This window comes from Phodopus roborovskii, unplaced genomic scaffold (genome assembly GCF_943737965.1).
Source record: "Phodopus roborovskii unplaced genomic scaffold, PHOROB, whole genome shotgun sequence".
Classification (NCBI taxonomy): Eukaryota; Metazoa; Chordata; class Mammalia; order Rodentia; family Cricetidae; genus Phodopus; species Phodopus roborovskii.
The window spans coordinates 2,436,306-2,451,770 of record NW_026125295.1 but is presented as its reverse complement, the minus strand read 5'-3'; the positions used below and the strand labels follow the sequence as shown (position 1 = coordinate 2,451,770).

General features: G+C 43.8%; 1 protein-coding gene across 2 annotated transcripts in view; it reads left to right on the top strand.

The window, feature by feature from the left end:
• Pdcd6ip (programmed cell death 6 interacting protein) overlaps window positions 1-15,465 on the top strand; it is a 47,634-nt gene that overhangs the window by 9,297 nt on the left and 22,872 nt on the right. For both annotated transcript variants that reach the window (XM_051201518.1, XM_051201509.1), the window contains exons 2-5: window positions 5,831-5,885; window positions 8,186-8,255; window positions 13,149-13,276; window positions 14,720-14,873. In XM_051201518.1, coding sequence (XP_051057475.1) covers window positions 5,831-5,885; window positions 8,186-8,255; window positions 13,149-13,276; window positions 14,720-14,873 — 407 coding nt within the window. The remainder of the gene's footprint in view (window positions 1-5,830; window positions 5,886-8,185; window positions 8,256-13,148; window positions 13,277-14,719; window positions 14,874-15,465) is intronic.

Genomic DNA, 15,465 nt, shown 5'->3' with positions numbered 1-15,465 from the left:
CCAGAGTCTAGGGGTACGCAACAGTCTCAGGATTGGTGCACTTTTGGGCTTGGGTGACATGTCCTGTGTTGATTGGTTAACAGGATGCTATGGCCTATAGGACTTCCCAGGGCGGTTGTTATGCTCTGCAGGTCACTGTTATGCCACATTTACTGTAAAGCATGTCCAGAGCCCGCCAGCTAACTTCTGATTGGTTTCTGGCTTCCTAGTGACTAGGAGGGCAGACAAGCACATGTTGATTCCTACATCTTGCTGGGTCTTTTCTGCGGCCTGTCATGGCTGCTGAAACAGGGGTCTTGGTGAGGGTCTGGTCCCATCATTATCTTGTTGCTCTTTTGTCAAACTGACTGTTCACCCTTTCATTCTGTGTAAGAAAAACTAAAGGTCTTACATTCATACTCAGAGCCTCCTAGCTTTCGCTGACTTCATCTCCTACTGTTCACCTCTGTGCTGGCTGATGGTTGCATTGTATCAGCCCCTTTGCCATTGGAGGTGCAGTGCCGGCACATTCTCCTGCCAGGCTCTTGGCACCTGCTTTCCCTCAGATATCTGCTTGGCTCACTTCTGCCGACCTTCTCAATTTATGATTCTTTAAAATGGCAGCCAGCTTATTTCACACTGTGCATAACTTATTTTCTTACCCTCTGTCTTCGTAACAGTTAATACTTTATCATTCTATCATATGTTAAAAACCTTGTCTTCCTTTTTTTTGAAATATTATTTTAACTGGCAGAGATGTGTTACATTTGTGCTGCAAACTTAGTTTTTTTTTTTTAAAAGTTGGGGTGGTGTATAAGGTAGTGGCTTCTTCTCTTTTGCCAGTAAAAAGAGAGTTAGCTGGTTGCTATTAACTCTCTGAGCTTGCAGGTTTTCACCCTAGCCTTTGACTCTTGAGTTTTATTATAACTATAAAGATTTAGTTAGAACTACCTTTATTGGCAGCCACAGAGTCATTGTCTGGGGAAACAGAGTTCCCTCTCGCCCCCCTTGTTCCCCCCCCCCCCCCCAGGCTAGGCCACTAGGGCAGGCGCTGGAAGCCACTGGAAAGAAGGTAAAACAGCATCTTCCTCCTTAAAAGTATCAACAAAGTAGCAGACTTTGAAGCTTGTTTACTGCTGAATTCCCAGATCCTAGAAATACCCTTGGACATATTTATCTCCTAACATGGGCTTATTGGAGTATAAATGAATGAATGAAGATAAGCCAGCCCAGGCAAAGAAGGGGGTAATTGTTAGGGAAAGGTTTTTAGGTATGGAGGAGAAAAAGGGGTGAAGGTCCTGAGCCAGAGAGAATGCAGTTTATCGACCTGGATGTGGAATGACTGTCCTGATGTTGGGCCTGAGAGTTGAGTGGTGGCAGATAATGAACAACATCACGGAAGCTTGAAAGTAATGATGGGTGTGACTTTCCATTGTTATGATAAAACACCATGACCAGGCAACTTAGAAGAAGGGATTTATTTGAACCTATGGATATAGAGCTGTGTTTCTCAACCTCTGGGTCCTGACCCCTTTGCCAAACCACTGTCTCCAAAATTCACCCTACATTTTCATAACAGTAGCAAAATTACAGTTATAAAATAGCAACAAAATAGTTTTATGGTTGGGGTCACCGCAACATGAGGAGCTATACTAAAGGGTTGAAGTGTTAGGAAGGTTGAGAACCGCTGCCTAGAGGGATGAGCTCTCCGTCACGGGGAAGCATCAGGTAAGGCAGCTGGAGCAGCAAGCTGAGGGCTCACATCTTGAACCACAAGCAGGGAGAGAGCACATGAGATGGGGTGATAGCTTTGAAATATCAAGGCCCACCCCAGTGACACACTTCCTCCAGCAAAGCCACACCTCCTTAACCCCCAGTCAGCACTATGGACTGAGGATCAAGTGTTGAAATGCCTGAGACCAGGGGGTACCTCTCTCATAACCACAACAGTAACCCATCAAAAGGCGGCTCTTTCTTACATAAGCCAACCACGCCTTTCATAACCAGGAAGCTGTCTGACTCATTTAATCTGTCCAGCTGAAGTTTTGCTGATAAACCAATAGTGACATTTACAGGTCCTGCGTCTGGTTTCCACAGTGCATCTCTCCAGTTGCTAATGCATCTGTAATGTCCTTCATTCTGAACAGTTCTCCTTTTGGCTTTTGAACCTTGGCTTTCTTTTACTTTTATGGCTACTAGGAATCAAATGCTAGGCTAGGAGCCAGAGAGATGGCTCAGCAGTTAAGAGCACTTGACTGTTCTGAGTTCAGTTCCCAGCAGGCACATTGTGGCTCACAACCATCTGTAATGGGATCAGATTCCTTCCGGTGTGCATGAAGATAGCACTCATATACACAAAATCCATGAGTAGGTACATCTTTTAGAAAATGCTAGGTCAGTCAGTGGGTTACATCTTGCCCACGACATTGGCATTTTTGAAGAACAAGATTACTTTGCAGAATGTCCCTTGATAAGGTGTTCTCTCTCTCTCTCTCTCCTCCTTTCTCCTCCTCCCTCCTCTTCCCTCCCCTCCCCCTCCCCTCCCCCTCCCCTCTGTTTCTCTTCCCCCCTCACTCATTTGGGGACAAGGTTTCTCTATGTAGCACTGGCTGTCCTGGAACTCACTGTATAGATCGGGCTTGTCTTGAACCCACAGAAATCCTGAGTGCTGTGATTTAATGTGTGTGTCATCATTTCTGTGCCCCCCCACCCCCCCCACCCCCGTAGGGTTTTTGTGTCAGATTTCCTTCTGGCTTGGACGGTTGTGTGCAGGTGAACCAGCACTGCTTTCAAGGCCTATTAGCCATGTGATAGCTTGGGTTTCTTTTACTTGGTTACGGTACTGTTTGCCAGGTTTCCTGACCATACAGTTAGTATGTTGTACTCATTAATAAGTGCTTGTAGAGATACCGCATCAAATTTTGTTAACTATTGTTTTATTATGGCCTCAAACTCTCTGCTCCTTCTGCTTCTGCCGCCTCCCCAGTGCGGAGTTTACAGCTGTGTACCCACCACTGCCTGTAGCTGATATAATGGCAGGGATTGAGTCCAGGGATTGGTGCATGCAAAGCTTTGGTTATTTTTAGTATCCCTTGATGACTTAACCACAACCAGGTGTGTACTGTGGGAAAAGATGCGCTAGTTGGCACTGCACAGTAGATGGAGCTGTTTCTGGTCACTGCGTTATTTCCCTCAGAATGCTGTTCTTTTCGTCAGTGGGATTTATGTGGTGTGTGGGTGCATGTGTGCATGGGTCTGTGTGCGTGTGTGCACATCCATGTGGAGGTCAGAAGTCAGTCTTGGGTGCCATCCTTCTGGTGCCACCCTCCCCATTCAGTTTTCTTTAGCATTCATTTATTTATTTTATGCACATGAATGTTTTGCCTGCTTATATGTCTGTGCACCAGAATCATGCCTTGTGCCCATGGAGATCAGAAGAGGGCACTTGCTGCCCTGGGATTGGAGTTGAAGTTGTTTGTGAGCCACATGTGGGTGCTGAATCAAACCCAAGTCCCCTGGAAGAGCGCTCAATGCTCTTAATGGCTAAGCCATCTCCCCTGGCCTCAACTTTGTATTTGGAGACAGTCTCTCATTGGCCTAAAGCTTGTAGAGTAGGCTAGGCTGGACAGAGAGCTTCAGGGTCCTCATGCTGAGGTTACAAGTAGAGGATCGAACTCTCCAGGTGTTTGCATCGCAAGCATTTTAGTGATGTAGCCACCAACCCAGCTCCTTGTTTTATTTCTGTACTTGACTGTTAGGAGCTCCTTAAAACTAGTCCCTTGTGTTGTGCTTTCATTTTCATGTCTTTGTCACTTTCTGGCTTGAGTCCTGTTTCCCTAACTTTATCCATGTCTCTTACGGAGCTCTGCTGGCCTCTGCTGGTGCAGGGCATTATTTATTTGGGCGCTAAGTGTGTTTCTTGTTCTTGTGAGGTGCCATTGTGCCCAGACCCTCCTGGCATATATATTTAGGAAATGTATAAAAACATTTATACTTGTTCTTGTTTATCTCTATGGTGTTAAAAAATAAATGAGTTCACATTGATGCTTCCCGTGCAGTCCAGAGTTAGTTTGTCCCAGCCCTGCCCCTTCCACTTTTAGGGTTCTTGCCTCTGACAGTGAGATAACTGGCCCCCATTCGCTTCTGTGTGTGTTTACTTAATGGCTCAGTTCCTTCAGTTTGCAGCCAGACTTACTGCCATGGAAGTCAGTCATGTTGCTCTCTGTCTCTCGCCTGCTGTCTTGAAGCCCCCCTCAGAAGTAATCATTGGAAAGTTAGTCATGATGAAGATGGGGTGTGTAGACAGGATATGTGAGGGTAGGAGGCCAGTCAGAAAGGGTAGCTCTGGCTCTGTCTCCATCCTCTGAGTGCTGGCTCGGGGCTCACCCTGAGCAGTGGCTTGGGCATGGGCCAGTTTGGTTCCTTATGTGAGATGTTGGCTATTGTGTGAGCATACACTGCAGAGAACAAGAGAGAAGGCGTTTGGATTGCTGTGCCTGCAGTGGGTGTGCTCTGTGAGCTTTTGGGAGCTGTCTGAAAGCCGGTAATCTGTTGTTGCTCAGTTGACTAGGTATGTGAACTTGTCAAATGGACATAGACATAGTCAGCCTTTTTTAAAATTTGAGACAAGCTCTTACTGTGTAAACATGGCTGTTCTGCAACTTGCTATGTAGACAAGGCTGGCCTCTGCCTCTTTCTGTCTCCCCAGTACCAGGGTTAAAGGTGTGATCTGTTGAACCAGACCAAACATAGTCACCTTAATAAAGTATTTTAAGAAATACAACGTTGTCGGGTGATGGTTGGCACATGCCTTTAATTCCAGCACTCAACAGGCAGAGGCAGGCGGATTTCTGTGATTTTGAGGCCAGCCTGGTCTACAGAGTGAATTCTAGGACCTTCAGGACTACACAGATCAGCACGGTCTTGAAAAATTGGGGGAAAAAATTACAAAGGTTTCAAAATAGGCATGTATTTACTTTTACCCAATAATACTAGATGAATATTTATCTGTGGTGATGAGTACTCCTTTTCATTTTAGTGTAGCTCTGCATTGTACATAGTTTAGTGTGTGGTTTAATGGTTAAAGGACTGTGTTTAGGAACCGTAAAACAAATGGTTAAATTGGGTCTGTGGGTTACTGTAGTTGGGGACAAATAGTGTCTTAGTGTTGAATTGCTGTGAAGAGACATTGTGACCATGGCGGCTCTTATAAAAGAAAGCGTTTAACTGGAGATGGCTTACAGCTTCAGAGGGTCAGTCCTTTGTTGTCATGTCAGGAAGTATGGCAGCAAGCAGGCGACATGGTGCTGGTGAGGTGGTGAGGTGGCTGACTGAGGGTTCTACATCAGATCCAGGCCGCAGCAAGAGAGACATCCCAAAGTCCACTCCCAGCGACACATTTCCTCCCACAAGGCCACTCCTGTTCCAACCAGTCCACATCTCCTCATCCCTCTCAAGTCGCGCCGCCCCTTAATGACAAGACATTCAAATGGGGACTATTTCAAACCGCAACAGATAGTTTTGGTGTATCTTTTTTTTTTTTTTTTTTTTTTTTTAAAGTTCATTGTTTTAATTTTATGTATATGGGTGTACTGCCTGCATGTATGTGCACCATATGCATGCCTGGTACCCACACAGGCCAGAAGAGGAAGTCAGAGTCCAGAAATCTCCTGGAACTAGAGTGGTTGTGAGCCACCATGTGTGTTCTGAGTTCAACTCAGGACCTCTGGAAGAGCATCAGGTGCTCTCAACTGCTGAGCCATCTCTCCAGCCCCTATATATGTAAATCAGTTGGGCTTATATAAATTGTGTTTTTACTCTGCTAATAACTAGTCTTTTCCTCTTTTTTAAGGTATTATGATCAGATTTGTTCCATTGAACCCAAGTTCCCATTTTCTGAAAATCAGGTAAGCTGTTAATTTTATTATAAAGTTGTGTGATGATGGCAGGCCACCCTATTTCTTTCTACTTGTGGGTACTGCTTCATTAAAGTCAATGATGTGTCTTTACTATGTGTAGGCTTCTGTGGAGTTTTGGTAAATTAGGACTTCTGAGGTCTGTCTGATGTGAATTCTTGTCCTTCTGAAGAGTCTTTTGATATTTATTTATTTATTTATTTATTTATTTATTTATTGAGGGGGTAGAGGGTTGAGACAGGGTCTCTTTACACAGTCCTGGCTGTCCTGGAACTCTGTAAGCCAGGCTGACCTTGAACTCAAAGAGATCCATCTGCCTCTGCCTCCTGAGTGCTGGAATAAAAGATGTGTGTCATCATGCTCAGCTCTCCTTGGCGTTGACAAAATCGAGAAGGAAATTATTAATTCGAGAAGCACTCTGTTTAGTGCTTCCGAAATTATTGGTACAAAATACACTTGTATTTTTAAGATACAAGGATGTCAGCCTTTCTTTGTCTTAAAGGGTAGTTGTTGAAAATGCTGGATTTATGTGGGAGACATAATGAGAATCTTTAACATATATAGTACTTCTGGATCTTTAAATGGTAGAAAACAAGTGCTCTGTGGCCCTGAAGGGATGGCTGAGCCATTAAGAGTGTGTGCCACTCTTGCATAGGGTAACTCCACATTTGGGGTGTAGCACACTTTTCCCAGACTCTGTGGGCCTCTCCTCTCCCCCACACACATGACAATAAAAATTACCTTTAAAAAGCACGTTATGCGTGTGTGGTCCCCCCACCCCCCACAGGATTTTTCTGTGTGTAGTCCTGGCTGTCCTGGAACTCGCTTTGTGGACCAGGCTGGCCTCTGCCTCCTGAGTGGTGGGATTAAAGGTGTGCACCACCAGGAGGCGTGAGCTGTTGCACGAGACCAAACATGGTCATCTTAATAAAGTGTTTTAAGAAACACAAAGTTGTCAGGTGGTGGCGGCGGCACTCAGGAGGCAGAGGCAGGCGGAAGTGTGTGAGTCCAAGGCCGGCCTGGTCTGCAGAGTGAGATCCAGGTCAGCCAGGGCTGCACAGGGAAGCCCCACCCAGAGAGACAGAAACATCAGAAAGAACTAGGGAGAGAGGTAGGTCCATGTGTCGAGTTGTGTCGTGTCTCTCCCCTCCCGCTTTTGGTACTAGAGATCGGCGGACAGTGGCTGCACACACTCTACCACCATTTTATGCCCCCAGCCCTCTTTCTGCCTTTTATTTTGAGACAGGGCCTCACTAAGTGTTGAGGTTGGCCTTCAACTCACTCTGTAGCCCAAGCAGGCCTTGAACTTGTGATCCTCTTGCCTCAGACTCCCGAGTAGCTGGAATTACAGGCCTGTACCACCAGGCCCAGCTAATTTTTCTATTAGGTGAAATATTTATTCACCTATAATCACTTGTAGCTTGAATCTTTTCAAAGTAAATACATTGTGTAACTACAACCCAGATCAAGAAATAAAATATTACTCCATTCTCTCTCAAAGCTGTTCTCTTATACCTTAAAAAATTAATTTTTTAGTGTGAAATTTGACAGAAGCTTACAGCTTCCATTCTGAATGCCACTTCTAACATATATACACTACTAGGTTGTATAGTCTTTGAGTCTGGCTAATTTTTGATGTGTGATATTTTTAATGTACTAAAGCCAAAGGAAAAAAAAATTAGGTGAGATATGGTGTCACACATCTTTTAGCCAAATACCTAGGTGACAGACAGATTTCTCTGAGTTCAAGAGTAGCCTAGTCCAGGGCTACATAGTGAAACCTTGCCTGGGGGGGGGGGGAAAGACTATTATTAGTGTATGTGGTGTGTGTGTGTGTGTGTGTGTGTGTGTGTGTGTGTGTGTGTGTGTGTCCGTCCATCGTCTGTGTGTCCGTCCTGGTCTGCATGTGGAGGTCAGAGGAAACTCTAGGAGTTGGTTTCTGGGATTGAACCCAGCTCATAAGGATTGTGGGACAAGTCCTTACCTGCTGAGTCACTCACCAGCTCATTTTTCATACTTTTGTAACAGGCTTCTCAGTTTTGTCCACCGGAGGCCTTCAGTGATTTATTTCCCTGGCCTCTTTCTGTTTGTAAAGACCACATAGAGTGATGTTTTGAAATATCTTAATGCTAGTATTTTATGTGGAAAAAATGTCCATAAGAAGGCCAAGGGGTCATTGGTTAGAGGTGACAGCTGCACAGGGAGCTCTGTCCTCCTTCCTGGATTTTCTTCAGTATTTAACAAGGTCCAAGGTGGTAATACTAGTTTTTGTTTCCTCTTATTCATTCTAGATCTGCTTGACATTTACGTGGAAGGATGCTTTTGATAAAGGTTCCCTTTTTGGAGGATCTGTAAAATTGGGTATGTAATTTTTAATAAAAATTATAGAGTTGACTAGCATTTTTAATGCTTTTTAGATTTTTAAAAGTTCTCTCCTAATGACTCCTTGTGATTACTAAAGGTTTTTTTTTTGTTTTTTTGTTTTTTTAATCTCATTTTGTAACTTCAATTTCTAATCCAATGCAATTTCAGAATATTTGCAGAGCCCATGCCTTGCCAGGCACTGTCCTAGTTACAAAGTTGTATAAGGCAGTTGTGCTCAGTTCTGTTGTGAAGTAGGTTATCTACTGACGTGTACTATGTGTAAATAGATACCTGTAGAATGTATCATGGGATGATGTTTTGATCCACAAGAGATACTTGTGTGATGGTGGCCACATGATTGTCGTCTGGTGATATTGTACCCATCTTTGTGTAACATGCACATGTTGTGTACATGCACAACAACACAGTGCTTAATGGCTCATTTCTCAGAACATGTTGAAGGCATTGAGGCATGTCTGTAAAATCTCACGGGAGTGTAGATGAGCAAGAGGTGAATTCTGCCTGTGGAAAGTAAGCAACAAGTTAGGTCTTGAAGGATGAGTTTGTAGAAACATCAAAACCAATGGCAGAAGGTAAAGGCATTTTGATCAGACAGTACATGCCTTAATTTCCTCTTATGAAAAATGGAAATATTTGCTTCATGGAGTTAATATGTAGGTTAAAAGAATGAAAACATTTAAAGCCTTTAAACAGTGTTTATTAAGTATTAACTGCAATGAATAATAAATAATCATGTTACTATGTATAACCATAGTATATTTGTATACACACATTATTTGATGTTCATGTTTTTATAAACATGTCATATGACGTGTGTATATTTTATATAGTAGATATATTATGTAGGATACAGTAGCCGGGCAGTGGTGGCGCACACCTTTAATCCCAGCACTTGGGAAGCAGAGGCAGGAGAATCTCTGAGATCAAGGCCAGCCTGGTCTACTCAGGGAGTTCCAGGTCAGGCAGGGCTACACAGAGAAATCTTGTCCTAGAAACAAAAAGATACAGAATATATTAAAAAGATATATGTGTGTGTGTACATATATATATATATATATATATATAAATGTACATAGATACACCTTATGATAGGTGAGAAAAAAGGAATATTGTGAAAAAGTTATATGTTCTATATAAGATGTGATCAGTGCAGTAGTTATTGTTATGTCTTGAAACCATAGGTTGAATTGGAGTTCGGAAGGTGATTGTAGTGGAACATAGATCGTGAAGATATACAAATGTCCTCTTGAATTTGTACTTTCCCACTTACATATTAATAGCCAGTCATTACTGTTATTTACCCAGGGCTTCATATGTATTGTGTTAATGAATTCCCCAGGAACCCAATAAGAAAAGACACTTTCATTGCTAGTTGAGTCTATTGGCTTGGAAAGGTTAAGTGACATGTGAAGGGTATGTAGCTGATTTAAAGGTGCTTAGATAGGAATGCAGAGAGCCTGCCTCCAGGACTAGAGAACTAGTCCATTTGAGAGAGAGATCTGTCTGTGAGAGATGGTGACACTAGACTAGGTAGTGGGGTGTGGTCAGCAAAGAGTTGGGCTTCATTTACTGCCTGTCTGTGATTTGACCTGTTGTATATTTAGTTTTCATAGGCTGAATTTGGCTTTTCCGCTAGCTACCTCTGTGTAAGAATTGCTTTGCTATTTAGAAATAGTAGAGTTGAAGTTCAGAAGAGAGAGAGAGTTCTAGATTTGGTAACAGTTACTCATTGAGAAAAATTCATTCCCATTGGCAGATTATAGGCAAAAGCAGATAAAAGCCAGAGCTAGGGTGAAGTTGAGAAAAAGCATTTGGACCGTGGAGGACCAGGAGAAAGCATTCACCATGGAAGTGAATGTTGATGTGTTCTCAAGCTGATGCTGCCCAGTGGCCCCGACAGTTGGGGGACATGTTAAAGGTGAATATGCAGCAGAGTGTGCCTGGTGCCACAGAAGGAAATGTTGGGGTAGGTCACTTGAGTAACGCATCTCCAGCTGACCACAGGGATGGTGCAGGCTGAGGCACTGACAGTCAAGTAGGGTTTGAACCTGCAGGTAGGGGAACGTCTGGAAGAAGCCGGATTGTGAGGTTGAGGCAGGGTGGTTGCAGAGTGTGTGTGAGGAACTGTAATCTGTGAGTGTAGTTTTCTTGTGTTGGGAAATTTACAGTAAGGTTTGAGGGCCAAGGCAGCACTATGGAGAGTTGGAGCCAAGGTGAAGAAAATGATTTTTCGTGTTGTTGTGATTTAGCTGATTGGCAGCTCAGAGTAAGGAGCCAATGGCAGGTTGACCAGTTTTAGCTTGGCCTTGGCTCTATAGAGTTCTTGGCTGCCTGGAACCCCAAAATGACAACAGCAATAGCTCTGTACTGTTTCAGGCATGTTCAGGCTTAAGGGTTCTTTAAGGGTGTTGGCTCCAGCCTTTGACTAGTTGGAATTGTCTGCATTTATTCTGGTTTGCATTTATTCTAGTTTTCAGTTACCTTTGATTTTTGAGATAGTGTCTTATGTAGTTAATGCTTACCCACACTTCTTATGTAGCCAAGGAGGACTCTGAACCCTGATTCTCCTGCCTCCATTTCCCAAAATGCTGGGAGCACACCACCATGTTACCTTGATCATTTATTTTTCTTCAGGACGCCTCACACTGGTTACTGTTTTCATTATGTTACTTTGTTTTTTTGTAGTTACTTAGAATGCAGATTGGAGCCATCTTGTGTTTCTGCTCAGTGGGTGAGGGGAGATGAGAATGGGCTCCCGAACAAGTAGGGAACTGGCTGCTTTCAGAGAGGCGTCAGCTGCTTCCTGGTCCTAGTGTGTGGAGTAGGGGTGTGGAGTAGCTGCCCTGCTTCTCTGAGGTGGACTGTGCGCTGCTGTGTAGGGAGCCTTCTGAGAGTCTGGCTGGTTGGTGGTCAGTGTCTGGAGAACTGTATACTAAATGTTGAATTACACTGGGGGCTATTGTAGATTGAAAGAATTATTTTTAATTGTGATAAAATACACACGACCTACCAAAGAATCATGGTAAGCGTGTAGTTTCAAATGGTATTAATTATGCTTGCTGTTCTGATAAGGGTTACTAATGCTGTGGTGTAACACCATGATCAAAGCAACTTGGGGAGGGAAGGGTTTATTTCAGCTCATACTTCCAGGTAACAGTCCATCACTGAGGGAACTCAGGACAGGAACTCAGGCAGGACAGGAACCTGGAGGTAGGAGCAGAGGCCGTGAATGAGTGCTGCTTACTGGCTTGTTACTCATGGTCTGCTCAAGGCCAGCAGCCCAGGGATAGCCCCACCCACAATGGGCTGGGCCCTCCCGATCAATCACTAATTAAGAAAATGCACTACAGGCTGGCCCACAGGTTGGGAGGCATTTTGTCAGTTGAGGCCCTCCTCTCAGGTGACCCTAGCTTGTGTCAAGCTGACATAGAACCAGCCAGCACCCTTACGGTCTTTGGCAGTCAGTCATCTTACTGTCTGGCTTTAGAGCTCTGTCATCTCACAGAACTGAAATTGTACTCACTAAACAAGTCACTTCCCACCTCTCTCTTCCTGTCAGCTTCTGGCAGATAAGTTAACTCTCTTGTCTCTGAATCTTACTGTACTACATATAAGTAGACTTACGTGTCTGTCTTTTTAAGAAGTTACAAGAAACACAATGCCTGGGATGACCTTTTAACCATTTTGCTGTGTGTGGATTTTAGTAGTTTGAGGGTTCATTCACACTGTAAACAGATCTCAGACTTCATCTCTAGTCATTAAACAGCAGCCTGCCGGCCCCATCCCATCTTTGGTACTTGCTATCTTCGTACTTTTGTCTCTGAGACTTTGATTCCCTTAAGTATTTTCTGTAAGCGGAATCACTCTAGTCTTTCGTGACTGTTGATTTTAATAAATTTAATGTCCTCAAGGGTTGTCCCTCGAAGTTGACTAATAATACTTTATTGGATGTTTACATGTTGTTTCCACATCAGTTGGTTGATGGTCTCTGAGGTTGCTATGTGGGTAATGCTACTGGGAACATAAGTGGAAATTTCTCCACAAGACTCTGTTCAGTTCTTTGGGCACATACCCAGGAGGGGGATTGCTGGGTCATTGTTTTAAGTGTTTGAGGACGCACACTTTTTTCCTGTAGCTCCTGCAGCATTTTGTATCCCTTCAAATAAAGGTTGCAGTTTATTCCTGTTATTATCTATTGGTTTTTTTTTTTGTTTTGTTTTGTTTTGTTTTTGTTTTTGACACAGGGTTTCTCTGTAGCTTTGGAGCCTGTCTTGGAACTAGCTCTTGTAGACCAAGCTGGCCTCGAACTCACAGAGATCCACCTGCCTCTGCCTCCTGAGTGCTGGGATTAAAGACATGCGCCACCACCGCCTGGCTATCTATTCATTTAAAAAAAATGAATAGTTATGTTGATGGATGTGGGTGATGTAGATTCTTCATCAGGGAGAGTAAGGAAGCGTTGGTGTGCTATATTGAAGTAGGAGCTGGTGTGTATGTGTGTGTGTGTGTTCATGTATGCATATATACACATTGTGGGGGGAGGATAAAAATTTGAGGGATCATAGGAAACTGGAAATTATTTATTTGAATTTAAATAATTAAGTGAGCAATAGCATAAAAATAAGTTTTACATCCTGTACCTGACTATAGTAAAACTGGGAACAAAGAAGGAGACAAAGAATAATGTATTCCTCTTTTGAGTTTTTGGTGATGGACATGCTAGGGGAATACAGGCAGCTGGCCTGCAGTAGGTGAGAGGGCAGGTCTTGGGAGAGCCTCTGGGATAGAGGCATGGTAATTCTCATTGAAATATTGTTTCCTTTAGAAAATGACTAATCTGATACACTTTCCTTTTCAATTTTTTTCCAGCTCTTGCAAGCTTAGGATATGAAAAGAGCTGTGTGTTGTTCAATTGTGCTGCCTTAGCTAGCCAGATTGCAGCAGAGCAGAACCTGGATAATGATGAAGGATTGAAAACGGCTGCTAAGCAGTACCAGGTATGCAGAAAAGCAGTTCCTACACAGGGATGCACACTGGGTTCAGGGAGCGATTGGCACTTAGATGAGAGCTGCTGCCTTCGTCATGACAGATGCTCTGGGAAAGTCATGCTCTTAGGTAAACTGGTCCTTGTTGAGTCCCTGGATAAACACTTGAGCCCTGAAGCACTTGTTCTATTGCCCATGTCTGTTTTTCCTCACCGTGTTCTCCCACCCAGCACCTAGCACAGTGCCTGGCACAATCTAGAGGCTCAATGAATGTTGATTGGACAACAAAGATGACATACGTGTGGCAAATGTCATCCATTTGTGCAGAACCTCCTATAAGTAAACGACTTCATTTAAAAATTGTTAGACACTAGTGTGTGTGTCCTATGGCTTGAACTCAAGATGTCAGGTTTGGTGACAGGCACCTTTCCATACTGAGCCATCTTGCAGGCCCCATGGTAGTCTTGTTAACACGGTGACTTTGAGTTTTGTCTGTGTGTCCTACCAAGCTGACCCACTTTAAAATTCCAGATTGACTTGATTTCTTCTTTTTTCTCAGCTTAATTTGTTTCAAAAAAGCAATGTTAGTAGTAATCTCAACAAAATAAAATTGGGAAGAAAAATGTGAAGGGGGACATTTCACTAGGAAGTCTCGAAGGACAGATGGATATGTCTGTCAGTGTAATTGCTGGCCCTCAGAGTGTGCCAGTTGGGGTGTTTCCTAAGCCCAGTATACTTATTTGAAAGATGGCTTTGTTTGGGATAAAGGCAAGGGCATTTCTGCACTGAAAACAAATGAGTAGAGGCTGGAAGAATGTCTCAGTCAGTAAAGAAAGCACTTGCGTGTAAGCTCGAGGACCTGAGTTTGATCCCTATAAATCCATGCAATAGATGCTGGGCTTGGAGGTATATGCTTGTAATCCATTCCCTGGGGCTTGCTGGCCAGCCACAGTCTGTCTCATTGGTGAGCTCCAGGCCAATGACAGGCCCTGTCTGAAGGAAGTTGGGCGGTGGCCCTGAGGATGATACCTGGGATTGTCCTCTGGTCTAAACACACACACTCACGCGCGTGTGCACGTGCGCGCGCGCGCGCGCGCGCACACACACACACACACTCTGTGCTTGCACATGTATGTACACTTGTGTATACACACACATAGACATTTGAATAGTTTTATCTCTTCACCTGTTCTTCCGTATGTTTTGAAGAAGTGTATCTAATAAATTAACCTGGATCCCCTTTGCCATTGTCTTACCTTACTCTCCCCTGTAGTCTAAACTCCTTGTTGCTCTAGAATTGTGGTGAGGCCCTGTCTGTGGATGAGATGCTTTAGAGCTCGTAAGAATGTAGATGTAGTTACTGTCTTCTCACTTGGCCTGTTTGTGTGAAACAGTAGGAAATCAAGTCTCAGTATTAAAGAGTTTTTTTTTTTTTTTTTCCTCCCCATCTCCTAGTTTGCTAGTGGTGCCTTTTTACATATTAAAGACACAGTTTTATCTGCCTTAAGTCGAGAGCCGACTGTGGACATATCTCCAGATACCGTTGGGACCCTCAGTCTTATTATGCTGGCCCAAGCTCAAGAAGTATTTTTCTTAAAAGCCACAAGAGGTAACTCCAGTTTCTTCTTTGCTGTGTTACACATGAAAACGAGGGCTAGGTTTTTATACCAAGACAGTGATTAGATGATTGAGTGGTCTCCTCATTTCAGAGGGAGAGTTAACCTGGAGGAAGATGGTTTGCTTCATGTGGCAGTGGCTGGTGCTCTGGTGGTGGGATGGCTATGGATTGCTGCATTTGAATTAGTTTGTTAAGAATGACTAGGGGATAAGAACAACCCTCAAAAATGTGGTGTCAGTGTAAGAGATACAGACTGAATGTCTTAGTCCAGAGAATCTGAAAATGAAGACGCAGCACAAACACAACTTTCTTTTTCTTAAAATGGCAACTTAGTCGGGTGTGATGGCTCATGCTTGTAATCCCTGTGCTTGGGAGGCTGAGACAGGGGCATTGCTGTGATATTAGGCAATGCTAGGTTACCTAGTGAGTTTCAGACCAGCCTGGCAACTGTCTGAAACCCTGCAAACAAACACACACACACAATTCTGCATGTGGTGGCTCATCCCTGTAGTCAGAGAAGTTAGGTTAGGCTGGGTTGGAGGCCATCTGGGCTACAGAGAGACTGCACTTCAATCAGCGGGTA